General features: G+C 46.0%; 1 protein-coding gene across 2 annotated transcripts in view; it reads right to left on the bottom strand.

Annotated features, from left to right (window-relative positions):
* Nucleotides 1-18,793, bottom strand: part of mtcl1 (microtubule crosslinking factor 1) — a 252,955-nt gene that overhangs the window by 200,395 nt on the left and 33,767 nt on the right. For both annotated transcript variants that reach the window (XM_072468349.1, XM_072468350.1), the window contains exon 3: nt 12,677-12,835. In XM_072468349.1, coding sequence (XP_072324450.1) covers nt 12,677-12,835 — 159 coding nt within the window. The remainder of the gene's footprint in view (nt 1-12,676; nt 12,836-18,793) is intronic.

Here is an 18,793-nt window from a genome sequence, read left to right as displayed (position 1 = left end):
ACTGGGGTGGCTCAAGTGAATTCCATATGGGGGCAAATGGAGGTGCGCCCTTGTGGTGGTTCCAACTTGAGGGCCTTGGTGAATGTCTTGTTTCCGTTTCCCTCACAAAATTTACTTTGAGTCCGGTCGTGATGTCCACTCTGAGGATTTGGAGGCAGTTTAGAAAACTCCATGTTGTTGTTAGCCCCTATCTGTAGGAATCATCTCTTTGTGCCAATGGGTTCAGAGTCGAAGTTCAGATCATGGGGGAAGGAGGGGCTCGAGAGGTTTGATGACCTTTTTGTGCAAGGTACGTTTGTCGGTTTTGTGGAGCTGTTGGACAAATCCATACGGACAGCACTGTAGCACAGCCTCACAGTGCCAGGGATCGGAGTTCGATTCCCGGCTTGGGTCACTGTCTGTGCGGAGTCTGCATGTTCTCCCCGTGTCTGCGTAGGTTTCCTCCGGGCGCTCCGGTTTCCTCCCACAAGTCCCGAAAGACGTGCTGTTAGGTAATTTGGACATTCTGAATTCTCCCTCTGTGTACCCAAACAGGCGCCGGAGTGTTGTGACTTAGGGCTTTTCACAGTAACTTCATTGCAGTGCTAATGTAAGCCTACTTGTGACACTAATAAAAAATTATACATTATAATTCCATCTCCCGAGGTGAATTTATTCCGATAAATACAGGTTCGCGATTTCTTGCGTAAGGAGATCTCTTTATTTCCCTTGGCACCTTCGCCCTCCCTCTAGAATAGGATCTTATCTTTGGCCGGGTTGGGTCATAGAATTTCTGGGGAAACATTTCATAGATTATCATAGATTATCATAGAATTTACAGTGCAGAAGGAGACCATTTGGCCCATCAAGTCTGCACCGGCTCTTGGAAAGAGCACCCAATCCAAACCCACACCTCCACCCTATCCCCGTAACCCACCCAACCTTTTTGGACACTATGGGCAATTTGCATAGCCAATCCACCTCACCTGCACATCTTTGGACTGTGGGAGTAAACCGGAGCACCCGGAGGAAACTCACGCCCTTCACGGGGAGTGTGTGCAGACTCCGCACAGACAGTGACCCAAGCTGGGGATTGATTGATTGATATTTGTTGTCACGTGTACTGAAGTACAGTGAAAAGTATTTTTCTGCGGCCAAGGGAATGTACACAGTACGTACATAGTAGACAAAAGAATAATCGACAGAGTACATTGACAAATGGTACATCAACAAATATTGATTGGTTACAGTGTGGAACAAGGCCAAACATGAGCAGCATAGGGCGTCGTGAATAGTGTTCTTACAGGGAATAGATCAGTCCAAGGGAGAGTTGTTGAGAAGTCTAGTAGCTGTGGGGAAGAATGTTTTCCTATGTCTCGATGTGCGGATCTTCAGACTTCTGTATCTTCTGCCTGATGGAAGGGTCTGGAAGAGGGCAAAGCCTGGGTGTGAGGGGTCTTTGACAATGCTGTCTGTCTTTCTGAGGTAGCGGGAGGTGTATACAGAATCAATGGGAGAAAGGCAAGCTTGTATGATGCATTGGGCTGCGTTCACCACACTGCAGTTTCTTGCGATCTTGGGCCGAGCAGTTGCCATGCCAGGCTGTGATGCAGCTGGATAGGATGCTCTCTGTGGCACATTTGTAGAAGTTTGTGGCAGTCGATGCAGACATGTCGAACCTGGGACCCAGGAGCAGCAAAAAACTGTGCTAACCACTGTGCTACCGTGCTGCCCAGGGTCAGGGAAAGATTTCGGACATTTACGGCCTGATCCTGTCGATGGAGCAGGCTCCATTGATGAGGTGACGAGGATGTGGAAGGGTGAACCGGGTCTGTTTTTGATGAGGGGTGGGTGGGGCGGCAGTTCACAGGGTCAACTCCACCTCCTCCTGTGCAAGGGCTCAACTTGATTCAGTTCAAGTGTGACATTATGCTGTTGTAATGAAAATTTTCTTCAATAAAAATATATATTTTTTAAAATGCAACATTGCACTTGTGCATGCTTAGGGATCTCTGTCGCCAATCTGTGCCTAAGCTGTCTGGACTTAGATGAGTAGGATGTCTTTTGGGGAAAGGGCAGACATTCCATCAAGAAAACAGAGACTCTGCCCACATGGACTTATTAACTTGATCTGGAGATTCCTTAGCGTGGTGATGGATTCTTGACAGCGTCAAGCACTTCAGTGACTGAAACCAATTATAGCACTGTGCTCTACTCCACTCAGGAAGTTTGGGAGAGGATCACTACCATGGTCTCACATTACTAATGTCAAGTACAAAAAAATGTATTCCTGCTTCTTTCTCATGGAGCATAAGAACGTATGAAAACATGAAAGCTTAGTGACTGGAAAAAACCATTAGACCTTAGATTCACATATATTCCATTTTATTTGATTTCAATACCTACCATCTGCCTTTTTAATTGTTTTTTTTTGAGAAACATATCCAATTGATGAGCCCATTTACACCGTCCTCTTCAATAGTCACAACAGAAGAACAAAGAACAATACAGCACAGGAACAGGCCCTTCAGCCCTCCTAGCCTGCGTCAATCATGATGCCTAACAGCCCTCCTAGCCTGCACCAATCATGACGCCTAACAGCCCTCCTATCCTGCATCAATCCTGATGCCTATCTAAACTAAAACCTTCTGCACTTCAGGGATCTGCATCCCTCTATTCCCATCCTATTCATGTATTCATCAAGATGCCTCTTAAACGTTGCTATTGTATCTTATTCCACCACTTCCCCCGGCAGCTCGTTCTAGGCACTCACTACCCTCATGAAAAAACCTGCCTTGCACAGCTCCTCTAAACTTTTCCCCTCGCACCTTAAGCCTATGTCCCCTAGTAATTGACTTTTCCGCCCTGGGAAAAAAGCATCTGACTATCCACTCTGTCTATGCCACTCCTAATTTTGTGAACTTCTACCAATTCGCCCCTCAACCTCCGTTGTTCCAGTGAGACAATGTGAGTTTATCCAAGCTCTCCTCATAGCTAATATCCTCCAGACCAGGCAACATCCTAATAAACCTCTTCTCTCCCTTTCGAAAGTCTCTACATCCTTCTGACAGTGTGGCGACCAGAATTGTACTCAATATTCCAAATGTGGCCCAACTAAGGTTCCGTACAGCTGCAACATGACTTGCCAATTTTTATACTCAATGCCCCAATTAATGAAGGTAAACCTTCTTTACTACCATATCCACCTGCGTTGCCATTTTCAGTGATCTGTGGACCTGTACACCTAGATCTCTCTGGCTGTCAATACTCCCAAGGGTTATGCCATTTACTATATAATTCCTACCTGTATTAGACCTTCAAAAATGCATTACCTCACATTTGTCAGACTCCATCAAACTCCATCTGCTATTTCTTTGCCCAGGTCTCCAACCAATCTATATCCTGCTGCATCCTCTGACAATCCGTTTCATTATCCGCAACTCCACCAATCTGTTTGTCGTCCGCAAACTTACTATTCAGCTCAGCCACATTTTCCTCCAAGTCATTTATATACACTACAAACATCAAAGGTCCCAGCAGTGATCCCTGCGGAACTCCACTCGTCACAGCCCTCCATCCACCGATACCCTCTATCTTCTTTCACTGAGTCACTCCTGTATCCATCTTGTCAGCTCACTTCTGATCCCGTGTGACTTCACTTTTTGTACCAGTCTGCCATGAAGGACCTTGTCAAAGGTTTTACTAAAGTCCATGGAGACAACATCTACTGCCCTTCCTTCATCATTCATCTTCGTCACTTCCTCAAAAGATTCAACAAAGTTAATGAGACACAACTTCCCTTTCACAAAACCATGCTGCCTATCGCTAATAAATCCATTTGTTTCCAAATGCGAGTAAATCCTGTTCCTAAGAATCTTCTCCAATAATTTCCCTACCACTGACGCAAGCCTCACTGGCCTATAATTTCCTGGATTATCCCTGCTACCCTTCGTAAACAAAGGGAAAGCTTTGGCTATTCTCAAGTCCTCTGGGACATCATCTATAGTCAATGAGGATACAAAGATTTCTGTTAAAATCCCAGCAATTTCCTCCCTTACTATTCTGGGTAGATCCCATCAGGCCCTGGGGACTTATCTACCTTAATGCTGTTAAAGACGCCCAACACCTCCTTTTTGATATCAACATGACCCAGAATATCTACACACTCATCCCTCGATTCACCGTCCACCAAGTCCTTCTCTTTGGTGAACTGTGATGCAAAGCACTCATTTAGTACCTCACCCATTTCCTCTGGCTCCATGCATAGATTCCCTCCTCTGTCCTTGTGTGGACCAACTCTTTCCCTGGTTACCTTCTTGTTCTTTATATATGTAACAGGAGGAACAGGAGTAGGCCATTTAGCGCTTCAAGCCTGTCCTGCAATCCACTGAGAGCCCCCGTAATTCATTCCATAAAGCTAAATTACCTTTGGGTTGCAAAGCTTTCCTTTCTTATTTTTAGTTTCCCACCTTAACATAAGAACATAAGAACATAACAACTAGGAGCAGGAGTAGGCCATCTGGCCCCTCGAGCCTGCTCCGCCATTCAATGAGATCATGGCTGACCTTTTGTGGACTCAGCTCCACTTTCCGGCCCGAACACCATCACCCTTAATCCCTTTATTCTTCAAAAAACTATTTATCTTTATCTTAAAAACATTTACTGAAGGAGCCTCTACTGCTTCACTGGGCAAGGAATTCCATGGATTCACAACCATTTGGTTGAAGGAGTTCCTCCTAAATTCAGTCCGAAATCTACTTCCCCTTATTTTGAGGCTATGCCCCCTAGTTCTGATTTCACCCGCCAGTGGAAACAACCTGCCCGCATCTATCCTATCTATTCCCTTCATAATTTTGTATGTTTCTATAAGATCCCCCCCTCATCCTTCTAAATTCCAATGAGTACAGTCCCAGTCTACTCAACCTCTCCTTGTAATCCAACCCCTTCAGCTCTGGGATTAACCTAGTGAATCTCCTCTGCACACCCTCCAGTGCCAGTACGTCCTTTCTCAGGTAAGGAGACCAAAACTGAACACAATACTCCAGGTGTGGCCTCACTAACACCTTATACCATTGCAGCATAACCTCCCTAGTCTTAAACTCCATCCCTCTAGCAATGAACTACAAAATTCCATTTGCCTTCTTAATCACCTGTTGCACCTGTAAACTAACTTTTTGCGACTCATGCACTAGCACACCCAGGTCTCTCTGCACAGCATGTTTTAATATTTTATCATTTAAATAATAATCCCTTTTGCTGTTATTCTTACCAAAATGGATAACCTCACATTTGTCCACATTGTATTCCATCTGCCAGACCCTAGCCTATTCACTTAGCCTATCCAAATCTCTCTGCAGACTTCCAGTATCCTCTGCATTTTTGCTTTACCACTCATCTTAGTATCGTCTGCAAACTTGGACACATTGCCCTTGGTCCCCAACTCCAGATCATTTATGTCAATTGTGGACCCAACACTGATCCCTGAGGGACACCACTAGCTCCTGATTGCCAACCAGAGGAACACACATTAATCCCCACTCTTTGCTTTCTATTAATTAACCAATCCTCTATCCATGCTACTACTTTACCCTTAATGCCATGCATCTTTATCTTATGCAGCAACCTTTTGTGTGACACCTTGTCAAAGACCTGCCCTTTATGAACCCATGCTGCGTCTGCCCAATGGGACAATTTCCATCCAGATGCCTCGCTATTTCTTCCTTGATGATACATTCCAGCATCTTCCCTACTACCGAAGTTAAACTCTCTGGCCTATAATTACCCGCTTTCTGCCTACCTCCTTTTTTAAACAGTGGTGTCACGTTTGCTAATTTCCAATCCGCCGGGACCACCCAAGAGTCTAGTGAATTTTGGTAAATTATCACTAGTGCATTTGTAATTTCCCTAGCCATCTCTTTTAGCACTCTGGGATGCATTCCATCAGGGCCAGGAGACTTGTCTACCATTAGCCACATTAGCTTGCCCATCACTACCTCCTTAGTGATAACAATCCTCTCAAGGTCCTCACCGATCATAGCCTCATTTCTATCAGTCACTGGCATGTTATTTGCGTTTTCTACGGTGAAGACCGAGTTCCCACACGAGCCATCTTCATCTCTCTATTTCCCTCTCCTCCTTGAAGGCGTTCCTTTAAAGCTACTTCTTTGAGGAAACTTTTGGTTACCTATCGAATATCTCTTTATGTGTCTCAGTCAAATGTTGTTTCCCGTGAAAGTGCCTTGGGACCTTTTATATCAATACAAGTGGTTGTTTAAACTCAAGTCTCTGGCATCCAAACGCTTCAGCAGGGTGGGAAATATGGCTGAATTAATTTTGACAATTTCCTTCATCGCTGTGATGACTTCAGTTAGGTCACTTTAAGTGTTCCTTACGAATGGGCAGAAGGAATTTGACCCTGTGGCGGAAGAGAGACATTCGCCGAGATTCTCCGACCCCGCGTTGGGTCGGAGAATCGCCTGGGGGGGGGGAGCGCAAGAATTGCGGCACACCGCGCCGGGCCGCTGATTCTCCGGCAACCGGAGAATCGGCACCAATCGCGCCCACGCGGGTCGGGGGCCATTGGCAGCGATTCTCCGCACTCGACGGGCCGAGTGCCCGCCGAGTCCTGCCGGCATGGGTTACGTATGGTCCGACCTGGCAGGACCTCGGAGTTCTGGCTGCGGGGGCCGTCCTGGTGGGGTGGGGGGTCCAACTCCGGGGGAGTGGGGGGGGGGGGGTCCTCCACGGTGGCCAGGCTCGCGATCGGGGCCTACAGATCGGCAGGCGGCCTAATTCCGTGGGGGGTGGCCTATGATTCTCCGTGCCGGGCACCTGTAGGGCTCCGCCATGTTGCCTGCGGGCCGGCGTGGAGACGGTAAACCACGTGCATGCGTGGACCTGCGCCGGCCGTTGTGCGCATGCACAGATGCGCGTTGGTTGTGGCGCGCATGCGCAGTTCCGCGCTGGTCGTGGTGCGCATGCATGGACTTGCGCCGGCCGTGGCGCGCATGCACAGGTGCACGCTGGCCGCGCATGCGCAGTTCCGTGCTGGCCGTGGCGCGCATGTGCAGTTAGGCGCTGGTCGTGGCGCGCATGCGCAGTTCCGCGCTGGTCGTGGTGCGCATGCGTGGACCCGCGCTGGCCATGTCGCGCTGGTTTTAGAGTGCACAGCACTCCGGTACCATTCTAGCCCCCTAGGAAGGGGTGAATGCCTGGGCCTGGAGGCCCGTTGATGCTGGCGTCGCTCGCGCCGGTTTTGACGGCGGCGTCAACACTTGGCTGGGATTTCGGAGAATCCCGCCCATTGTCTGGTGAGCACGGAATACTGTGCAATGAGTGGAGATGTGACGTAGCGGTCGTGTCGCTGGACTAATAATCCAGCGGCCCAGACTAATGCTTTGGGGACGTGACTTAAATCCCACCATGACAGCTAAGGGAGTTGGAATTCAGTAAATAAATCTGGAATACAGAGTTAGCCGGCGCCATTGTTGTAAAAACCAATCTGGATCGCTAATGCCTCTTGGGGAAGGAAATCTGCCATCCTTACCTGGTTTGGGCTATAGGTGACTGCAGACCCACAGCAATGTGGCTGACAATGTGATCCAGCAGAGGGCAGTAGAGCGGAGCTGCTGATTGGTGTTGCAAGTGAAATATGCATACCTCCGTCGTGGACACCCTAAATTGAAGGTGTACCTGAGCTAAAGACCCGAGCTGTTCGAGTTTAGACAAGCATCCAGCAGAGGGCAGTAGAACGGAGCTGCTGATTGGTGTTGCAAGGGAAATTTGCATACCTCCGTCATGGTCACCCTAATTTGAAGGTAGTTTGTGGAGGAGCTGTTGTCCAGTGACACTTAAACCCGAAACACTTCTTCAGTGTTTCCCTCCCTACCCCCTCCTCTAACCAAAAAAAACAACCGCTGTGAAGATCAAGAGGCAGGCTCGAGGTCAGGGGCTGGTAAGTAGTGTTTCTGTTTTTTTTTCATTGGTATATTGATATATATTTTTTCTTCGTTGTTTAACTATTTATTTAATATTTGGGGGTAAATTGTAATTGATGAAGTTAACCGAAGGTTTAAGACATGGCAGGAGATCTCAGACCCGTGTCATGCTCCTCGTGTGCGATGTGGGAGCTCAGGGACACGTCCACTGTCCCTGGCTCCTTCACGTGCAAGAAGTGTGTCCAGTTGCAGCTCAGGTTAGACCGCTTGATGGCTCTGGAGCTGCGGATGGACTCACTTTGGAGCATCCGCGATGCTGAGGATGTCGTGGATAGCACGTTTAGCGAGTTGGTCACACCGCAGGTGAAAGGTACTGAGGGAGATAGAAAATGGGTGACCAAAAGACAGAGCAAGAGTAGGAAGGCAGTGCAGGTGTCCTCTGCAGTCATCTCCCTGCAAAACAGATATACCGCTTTGGATGCTGTTGAGGGAGATGGCTCACCAGGGGTAGGCAGCAGCAGCCAGGGTCATGGCACCATGGCTGGCTCTGCTGCGCAGCTGGGCAGGAAGAGGAATGGCAGGGCTAAAGTGATAGGGGACCCAATTGTAAGGGGAATAGACAGGCGGTTCTGCGGACGCAATCGAGACTCCAGGATGGTATGTTGCCTCCCTGGTGCAAGGGTCAAGGATGTCTCGGAGCGGTTGCAGGACATTCTGGGGGGGGGGGGGGGGGGGGGGGGGAGTGAACAGCCAGCTGTCCTGGTGCACGTAGGCACCAACGATATAGGTAAAAAATGGGACGAGGTCCGACAAGCTGAATTTAGGGAGTTAGGAGTTAAACTAAAAAGTAGGACCTCAAAGGTAGTAATCTCAGGAATGCTACCAGTGCCACGAGCTAGTCAGAGTAGGAATGTCAGGATAGATAGGATAAAATACAGATGGAGGGTGAGAAGGTAAAATCAAGCACTTCGTGTTTTGTGCTTAAACAAAGGAGATTACAATGGGATGAGAGAAGAACTAGCTAAGGTAGACTGGGAGCAAAGACTTTATGGTGAAACAGTTGAGGACCAGTGGAGAACCTTCCAAGTGATTTTTCACAGTGCTTAGCAAAGGTTTACACCAACAAAAAGGAAGGACGGTAAAAAGAGGGGAAATCGACCGTGGATATCTAAGGAAATAAGGGAGAGTATCAAATTGAAGGAAAAAACATACAAAGTAGTAAAGATCAGTGGGAGACTAGAGGACTGGGAAATCTTTAGGGGGCAACAGAAAGCTACTAAAAAAGCTATGAAGAAGAGTAAGATAGATTATGAGAGTAAACTTGCTCAGAATATAAAAACAGATAGTAAAAGTTTCTACAAATACATAAAACAAAAAAGAGTGGCTAAGGTAAATATTGGTCCTTTAGAGGATGAGAAGGGAGATTTAATAATGGGAGATGAGGAAATGGCTGAGGAACTGAACAGGTTTTTTGGGTCGGTCTTCACAGTGGAAAACACAAATAACATGCCAGTGACTGATAGAAATGAGGCTATGATAGGTGAGGACCTTGAGAGGATTGTTATCACCAAGGAGGTAGTGATGGGCAAGCTAATGGGGCTAAAGGTAGACAAGTCTCCTGGCCCTGATGGAATGCATCCCAGAATGCTAAAAGAGATGGCTAGGGAAATTGCAAATGCACTAGTGATAATTTACCAAAATTCACTAGACTCTGGGGTGGTCCCGGCGGATTGGAAATTAGCAAACGTGACACCACTGTTGAAAAATCGAGGTAGGCAGAAAGCGGGTAATTATAGGCCAGAGAGCTTAACTTCGGTAGTAGGGAAGATGCTGGGATGTATCATCAAGGAAGAAATAGCGAGGCATCTGGGATGGAAATTGTCCCATTGGGCAGACGCAGCATGGATTCATAAAGGGCAGGTCGTGCCTCACTAATTTTTAGTGGAATTTTTTGAGGACATTAACAGTGCGGTAGATAACGGGGAGACAATGGATGTGGTATATCTGGATTTCCAGAAAGCCTTGGACAAGGTGCCACACAAAAGGTTACTGCATAAGATAAAGATGCATGGCATTAAGGGGAAAGTAGTAGCATGAATAGAGGATTGGTTAATTAATAGAAAGCAAAGAGTGGGGATTAATGGGTGTTTCTCTGGTTGGCAATCAGTAGCTAGTGGTGTCCCTCAGGGATCAGTGTTGGGCCCACAACTGTTCACAATTTACATCGATGATTTGGAGTTGGGGACCAAGGGCAATGTGTCCAAGTTTGCAGACGACACTAAGATAAGTGGAAAAGCAAAAAGTGGAAGTCTGCAGAGGGATTTGGATAGGCTAAGTGAATGGGCTAGGGTCTGGCAGGTGGAATACAATGTTGACAAATGTGAGATTATCCATTTTGGTAGGAATAACAGCAAAAGGGATTATTTAAATGATAAAATATTAAAACATGCTGCTGTGCAGAGAGACCTGGGTGTGCTAGTGCATGAGTCGCAAAAAGTTGGTTTACAGGTGCAACAGCTGATTAAGAAGGCAAATGGAATTTTGTCCTTCATTGCTAGAGGGATGGAGTTTAAGACTAAGAGGTTATGCTGCAATTGTATAAGGTGTTAGTGAGGCCACACCTGGAGTATTGTGTTCAGTTTTGGTCTCCTTACTTGAGAAAGGACGTACTGGCACTGGAGAGTGTGCAGAGGAGATTCACTAGGCTAACCCCAGAGCTGAAGGGGTTGGATTACGAGGAGAGGTTGAGTAGACTGGGACTGTACTCGTTGGAATTTAGAAGGATGAGGGGGGATCTTATAGAACATATAAGATTATGAAGGGAATAGATAGGATAGATGCGGGCAGGTTGTTTCCACTGGCGGGTGAAAGCAGAACTAGGGGGCATAGCCTCAAAATAAGGGGAAGTAGATTTAGGACTGAGTTTAGGAGGAACTTCTTCACCCAAAGGGTTGTGTATCTATGGAATTCCTTGCCCAGTGAAGCAGTAGAGGCTCATTCATTAAATGTTTTTAAGATATAGATAGTTTTTTGAAGAATAAAGGGATTAAGGGTTACGGTGTTCGGGCTGGAAAGTGGAGCTGAGTCCACAAAAGATCAGCCATGATCTCATTGAATGGTGGAGCAGGCTCAAGGGGCCAGATGGCCTACTCCTGCTTCTAGTTCTTATGTTCTTATGACTCTTAACTGCCCTCTGCAATAGCGTAGAGACTACTCAGTTCAAGGGCAATTAGGGATAGGCATCAAATGCTGGCCTTGCCAGTGATGCCCACATCCCAAGGAAAAATGAACAAAACAAAATAGAAACACAATCAATATACTGGACCAGAGTCTTCAAGGAATTTGCCATGTGGGGTGGCACAGTGGTTAGCACTGCTGCCTCACAGCTCTAGGGTACTGGGTTCAATTCCGGCCTCGGGTGACTGCACTTTCTCCCCGTGTATGCGTGGGTTTCTTCTGGGTGCTCCGGTTTCCTCCCACAGTCCAAGATGCACAGGTTAGGTGAATTGGCCGTGATAAATTGTCCCTTAGTTTCCAAAAACGTTAGATGGGCTTACTGGGTTAGGGGGATATGGTGGAGGCATGGGCCTTAGTAAGGTGCTCTTTCCAAGGGTCGGTGCAGATTTGATGGGCCAAATGGCGTCCTTCTGCACTGTAAATTCTATGATTTTCATAACTCTTAAACATGTAAGTGACTGTCTTTGTCATTTAGCAAGACTTTTCAACCATGAAAGCAAAGTAATGACTATCCCATTCAATTATGGTGTTCGATTCTGTAAGAGCAGTGAAGCATTGTACAGAACAAACCTCCCAAATACCTTCTTTTAAAAATTGAAATATTACAAAGAATCAACCTCGTCAATATCTTACTGTATATCTGTCCTGGTTTTTTTTAAACTGAACCCGCTACAATGTGAGAGAGTTGCTATTTGCAGAAACACGGGCAATGATCTCAGATGCCTTCACAATAAGTGCTCCCATAATTCTGCTCCTTCAGTGTAGAGCTCAGTAATTTCTCCATGAGAGTTCTCCTTAGGATTTAAATACAGAAACAAACAAAAAGGCAGCAAACAAAAGCCAAAATGTGTAAAAGGCAATAATACTTCTCCAAAGCACTAGCATTTGAGAAGAAGTAATGATAATGACTCATTGTGTTAATTTTGGGTTACCTAAACATTATCAAGCCTAAAACGTGACTTTGTGTAACACAGCATGGAGTAAGTACTTCAAAGGTATTGATGAATTGTACGGTGGAGTGGTGTCATGTGGAATGCTGGAACACACACTTACACTTTGTTACGTTTACCTTGCAAACAACCAGCAGGAATTACCTGACTTTGATGATGGCACTATTGTTTCACTGAGGTGACACGCGTGTTTCTGATGTTATCAGCTTTCAGGTATGCTCCTTGCTCCCAAGGTACACGGCGCCACTTGCATCAAATTTAAAGAGCTACTATATGGCACCATTTTCCTCTTACAGGGTCGGGTAGGGTGGTTCACTCAGCCAGACAGTATAAGCTAGCCATCTGCTTTGCACATTGCAGATTTGCACAGACTACCCGACTGACACTAGGAAAGATCCCCAAGACACAGAACAAAATGCACTGTACATGCAAAGTTGTTTCTTTGCATCGCCACAAAAGTCCTACAACATTTGGTTGGTGGGTTACCCAATGATGACGGTTAGAACGAACAGGATGCCTTCAACATGAAACAACACTGTACAATATGAGGGATGTCGGAGGCCCTCAGCTTACCTCTTTGATCCTGTCCAGCTCATTCTGCAGCGTTTGCTTTGAGATTTCTACTTCGATTAGTCTCTGCCGAAGAGACTCGTTTTCATCTTCCACATTGACACGTTTTTCCTCAACGCTCTCCAGTTCGTGATGCAGGCGCACAGACACATCTTTGGCAACCTGGGAGCAACAATGCAGAACAACAAAGTCAACGTAGTTCAAACTTGCTGCTATGCCCTGGAAACATATCCTTCAAAATAATCCCTCAAGGCTCTGTAAGAAAACGCACTGCATAAACTGGTCCTGTTCCATATCGACCAGCTTCGATCCATGCTCCATTCTGAGTCCATTGACAAGGGTAATGGGCACTACAGTATCCTTGTTGTTCCTCAGTTAAATTAATGACTGGATTCAGGCACAAAGAACTATCACTTGGCTGAATTGTCTGAAGATAATGCATGTGGAACCATATCCCTGTAAGGATCAGTGCCTATAGCAAGGGGAAAACATGCGGAAACAAAATATTTTTGTTGTGGAAAATTGGTACTGGTTTTCCTTTTGGGTGCCTTGCTGTGTGTTGATTTAGTGAGAAGAAAAGTTGTGCAAATTGATTTTCATTTATGTTTCACTCTTTGACACGATGGTTGGGATTTGCTTCCTTCACTCTGTTCGAGCACACCAGAAATTCTACACACACACTAATAATTTTGACAACTTTAACTTCAAATTTGAAAAGATTGTCAGAAAAGTTAACAATGTTATAAAGTAGTTCAGCTGATCAAAATGCATTGGTCGATTGAAACTCAGCTTTCTGTGCCATAGCCCAAACTTGTGACTCTCCCTTGCCTGGAGAGAGGGCCCTGCAGACAACATCGTTGTGAAGCAGTCCAGGGAGACTCAGCCGGGAGATCAAAGAGAGCGAGACAGAGCAAGACTGAGAGGCGATAAAAGAACGTGAGAAAGAGGGAGACTGAGATCGCAGTGCTGGTTTGGAGCTCCTGAGGTGACATCAGAATTCAAAGGAGATGCAGGCAAGTGAAAGCTGCTCTTTGGCTGAGTACAGTCAGGTGTTTCGCTTATTGTTTGTAAGGTCTTTATTGTGGCTTATAGTTGTATGGGCTATATTCTGTAGCAATGACGACTGTTGAGGGGAAGAAGCAACAGCCAAATTCATTGCACCAGGGTCGGTTCTGGTGTACAGAGGAGGAATAAAAAGTGCATAAATGTAATAGTTATAGGGAACTCAATTGTAAAGGGAATAGATAGGCATTTCTGTAGCCGCAAACTAGACTCCAGTGGTATGTTGTCTCCCTGGTACTAGGGTCAAGGATAACTCAGAGCGGTTACAGAACATTCCTGTGGGAAAGGGTGAACAGCCAATGGCCGTGGTACACATTAGTACAAACAGCAAAGGTGAGAAAAGGGATGAGGTCCTAAAAGCAGAATATAGCGAGTTAGGAAATAAGTTGAAAAGTAGGACCTCAAAGGTAGTGATCTCAAGATTGGATTGGATTGGATTGGATTTGTTTATTGTCACGTGTACCGAGGTACAGTGAAAAGGTACTGCGAGCAGCTCAACAGATCATTAAGTACATGAGAAGAAAAGGAAATAAAAGAAAATACATAAAAGAAAATACATAATAGGGCAACACCAGGTACACAATGTAGCTACGTAAGCACCGGCATCGGATGAAGCATACAGGGGTGTAGTATTAATGAGGACAGTCCATAAAAGGGTCGTTTAGGAGTCTGGTAACAGCAGGGAAGTAGCTGTTGTTGAGTCTGTTATGCGTGTTTTCAGACTTCTGTATCTCCTGCCCGATGGAAGAAATTGGAAGAGTGAGTAAGCCGGGTGGGAGGAGTCTTTGATTATACTGCCCACTTTCCTCAGGCAGCGGGAGGTGTAGATGGAGTCAATGGATGGGAGGCAGGATCGTGTGATGGACTGGGCTGTGTTCACGACTCTCTGAAGTTTCTTGCGGTCCTGGGCTGAGCAGTTGCCATACCAGGCTGTGATGCAGCCAGATAGGATGCCATTTGCTTGTCAGAGCAGAAATAGCTGGATATATCAGATGAATACGTGACTGAAGCGATGGTGCAAAGGAGAGGGTCCCAGAATCCTGGACATTGGGACCGGTTTTGGAGGGGGTGAGACCAATACATGTTTCTAATCCCCATTCTCTGCCTTCTCCCCATAACACCATAACCTCTGATCCCCTTATTAATCAAGTAATCAATGTTGCAGTAATCTTTTTTTAAATCCTGAGTTAATATATATATATATCTTTTGCAGTAATATTATTAAAAAATCTATGTTAAGGCATCCAGGTTCTATGGCTGCAATTAAGATGTCGTAAAGATGAGATCAACATTTATTCCAACCATGTATATTGTTTACCTATATAGGGCAAATGGAATTTTGTTTATAGAAATAAGGTTCCCTGGGGTTTAGATAATTGAGGGGTTGTGGTTAGCCTTAGTAAGATGGTCATTATCCAGTTAGTGGGATAGAGATGATAGATTAATGGGAGGAGCTGGGACTGTAGTCAGCAGTTTAGCTTTTAGATTTTGCTGGGAGCTTGAAGCTGAGCAGGGATTTTGCCAAAGGCTGTCAGGTTAAGAAATAGTCTCCCAAAGACAGCAAAACTTGCAGCTGGTATCTGAAAGGGTTTCTCAAGCAATATTTCCAAGAAATCTCTATTCAAGTTTACAGCAAGCATCCGTGTTTACCACCTTTATTTATAAGTGGATTTTGACCTATGGTGGGCTTTGTGTAATTGGAGATAGAGATGATATCAGTTAAGAGTTAACCTGTTTTCTTTTATTAAGAATTATTTAACTGTTAATAGTAAACTATTTTCTCTGATGTTAATGTAGTTTAATCTTTTATTAATAATACAGATTTTTTAATATAAAAGATACCTATTGGATGGATGGATGGATTTGTTTACTGTTACGTGTACCAAGGTACAGTGAAAAGTATTTTTCTGCAAGTAGCTCAACAGATCATTAAGTACATGAAAAGAAAAGGAAATAAAAGAAAATACATAATAAGGCAACACAAGGTACACAATGTAACTACATAACATCGGCATCGGGTGAAGCATACAGGGTGTAGTGTTAATGAGGTCAGTCCATAAGAGGGTAGTTTAGGAGTCTGGTAACAGCAGGGAACAAGTTGTTTAGAGCCTGTTTGTGCGTGTTCTCAGACTTTCATATCTCCTGCCCGATGGAAGAAGTTGGAAGTGTGAGTAAGCCGGGTGGGAGGGGGTCTTTGATTACGCTGCCCGCTTTCTCCAGGCAGCGTGAGGTGTAGATGGAGTCAATGGATGGGAGGCAGGTCCGTGTGATGGACTGGACTGTGTTCACAACTCTCTGAAGTTTCTTGCGGTCCTGGGCCGAGCAGTTGCCATACCAGGCTGTGATGCAGCCCGATAGGATGCTTTCTATGGTGCATCTGTAAAAGTTGGTAAGAGTTAATGTGGACATGCCGAATTTCCTTAGTTTCCTGAGGAAGAATAGGTGCTGTTGTGCTTTCTTGGTGGTAGCGTCGACGTGGGTGGACCAGGACAGATTTTTGGAGATGTGCACCTCTAGGAATTTGAAACTGGTAACCATCACCACCTCGGCCCAGTTGATGCTGACAGGGGTGTGTACAGTACTTTGCTTCCTGAAGTCAAAGACCAGCTCTTTAGTTTTGCTGGCATTGAGGGATAGGTTGTTGTCGCTGCACCACTCCACTAGGTTCTCAATCTCCCTCCTGTATTCTGACTCGTCGTTATTCGAGATCCGGCCCACTATGGTCGTATCGTCAGCAAACTTGTAGATGGAGTTGGAACCAAATTTTGCCACGCAGTCGTGTGTGCACAGGGAGCATAGTAGGGGGCTAAGTACGCAGCCTTGCGGGGCCCTGGTATTGATCAGTGGAATCATTCCCGGAGTGACGTATCCTTTCTTCACAGTTTTACAAACTTAATAACAGTGTTCGGGGTTCTTTGTTCAGAGGGGTTTCCGAACAGATATTGGGGTCTGCTCTGGGATCTTAACACCCTGGAACAGTTCCTACATATTGGAGGGTTGCTAATGTAACCCCTCCATTTAAAAAGGGAGGGAGAGAGAAAACGAGGAATTATAGCCCAGTCAGCCTGATATCGGTAGTGGGGAAAATGTTAGAATCCATTATAAAAATGCAAACGCAGAGCACTTGGAAAACAATGGCAGGATCAGACAGAGTCAGCATGGATTTATGAAAGAGAAATCACTAGTAGAGTTGATGAGGGGGAGCCAGTGGATGTGATTTATTTGGACTTATAGAAGGCTTTCAGCAACGTCCCACATGAGAGATTAGTAAAAGTAAGCAAATGGGATTGTGGGTAGTGAATTGAGATGGATAGAAAACTGGATGGCAGACAGGAAACAAAGAGTAGGAATAAACAGATCTTTTTCCGAATAGTAGGCAGTAACTAGTGGGGTAACCACAAGGATCGGTGCTGGGACCCCAGCTATTCGCAATGTATATGAATGGTTTAGATGAGGGAACAAAATGTAATATCTCCAAATTTTCCGATGACACAAAGCTGGTTGGGAGGGTGAGCGTGTGAGGTGGACGCAGAGATGCTTCAGCGTGATTTGGACAAACTGAGTGAGTGGACAAATGAATGGCGGATGCAGTATAATGTTATATCCACTTTGGTAGCAAAAACAGGAAGGCAGATTATTATCAAAATTGAGCGAGGGGAATGTGCAATGAGAACCGGGTATCCTCGTACATCAATCACTGAAGGGAAGCATGCAGTTACAGCAGGTGGTAAAGATGGCAAATGGTATCCTCTTCACAGCAAGAGGATTTGAGTACAGGAGCAGGTATGTCTTGCAGCAATTATATAGGGCCTTGGTGAGGCCACAGCTGGAATATTGTGTGCAGTTTTGGTCTCTTTATCTGAGAAAGGATTTTCTTGCTATCAAGGGAGTGCTGCGAAGACTGATTCCTGGGATGGCGGGACTGACGTATGAGGAGAGGTTGAGCATGATAGGATATTCACTGGAGTTCAGAAGAACGAGGGGGAGGATCTCATAGAAACCTATGAAATGCTAACAGGACTAGACAGAGTAGATGCAAGAAGGATGTTCCCAATGGTGGAGGAGTGCAGAGCCAAGGGTCACAATTGGAGAATATGGGGTAGATCATTTAGGACTCAGATGGGGAGAACTTTCTTCACCGAGATTTAGTTGTTAGCCAGATCTTGGTAGAAAGTTAGAGGAATGGCAGGGAAGGGAGTGCAATGTTCCTCCTGCAGGATGTTTGAGGTGAGGGATGCAGTTAGTGTCCCTGCTGATTTTACCTGCAGGAAGTGCTGCCATCTCCAGCTCCTCCAAGACCGAGTTAGGGAACTGGAGCTGGAGTTGGAAGAACTTCGGATCATTCGGGAGGCAGAAGGGGTCATAGATAGCAGCTTCAGGGAATTAGTTACACCAAAGATTGGAGATAGGTGGGTAACTGTAAGAGGGACTGGGAAAAAGCAGTCAGTGCAGGGATCCCCTGCGGTCGTTCCCCTGAGAAACAAGTATACCGCTTTGGATACTTGTGGGGGGGACGACTTACCAGGGGTAAGCCATGGGGTACGGGCCTCTGGCACGGAGTCTGTCCCTGTTGCTCAGAAGGGAAGGGGGGAGAGGAGCAGAGCATTAGTAATTGGGGACTCTATAGTCAGGGGCACAGATAGGAGATTTTGTGGGAGCGTGAGAGACTCACGTTTGGTATGTTGCCTCCCAGGTGAAAGGGTACGTGATGTCTCGGATCGTGTTTTCCGGGTCCTTAGGGGGGAGGGGGAGCAGCCGCAAGTCGTGGTCCACATTGGCACCAACGACATAGGTAGGAAAGGGGACAAGGATGTCAGGCAGGCTTTCAGGGAGCTAGGATGGAAGCTCAGAACTAGAACAAACAGAGTTGTTATCTCTGGGTTGTTGCCCGTGCCACGTGATAGTGAGATGAGGAATAGGGAGAGAGAGCATTTAAACACGTGGCTACAGGGATGGTGCAGGCGGGAGGGATTCAGATTTCTGGATAACTGGGGCTCTTTCTGGGGAAGGTGGGACCTCTACAGACAGGATGGTCTACATCTGAACCTGAGGGGCACA

Source organism: Scyliorhinus torazame, chromosome 11, assembly GCF_047496885.1.
Source record: "Scyliorhinus torazame isolate Kashiwa2021f chromosome 11, sScyTor2.1, whole genome shotgun sequence".
Lineage (NCBI taxonomy): Eukaryota > Metazoa > Chordata > Chondrichthyes > Carcharhiniformes > Scyliorhinidae > Scyliorhinus > Scyliorhinus torazame.
This window is presented reverse-complemented; position numbering and strand designations above follow the sequence as displayed.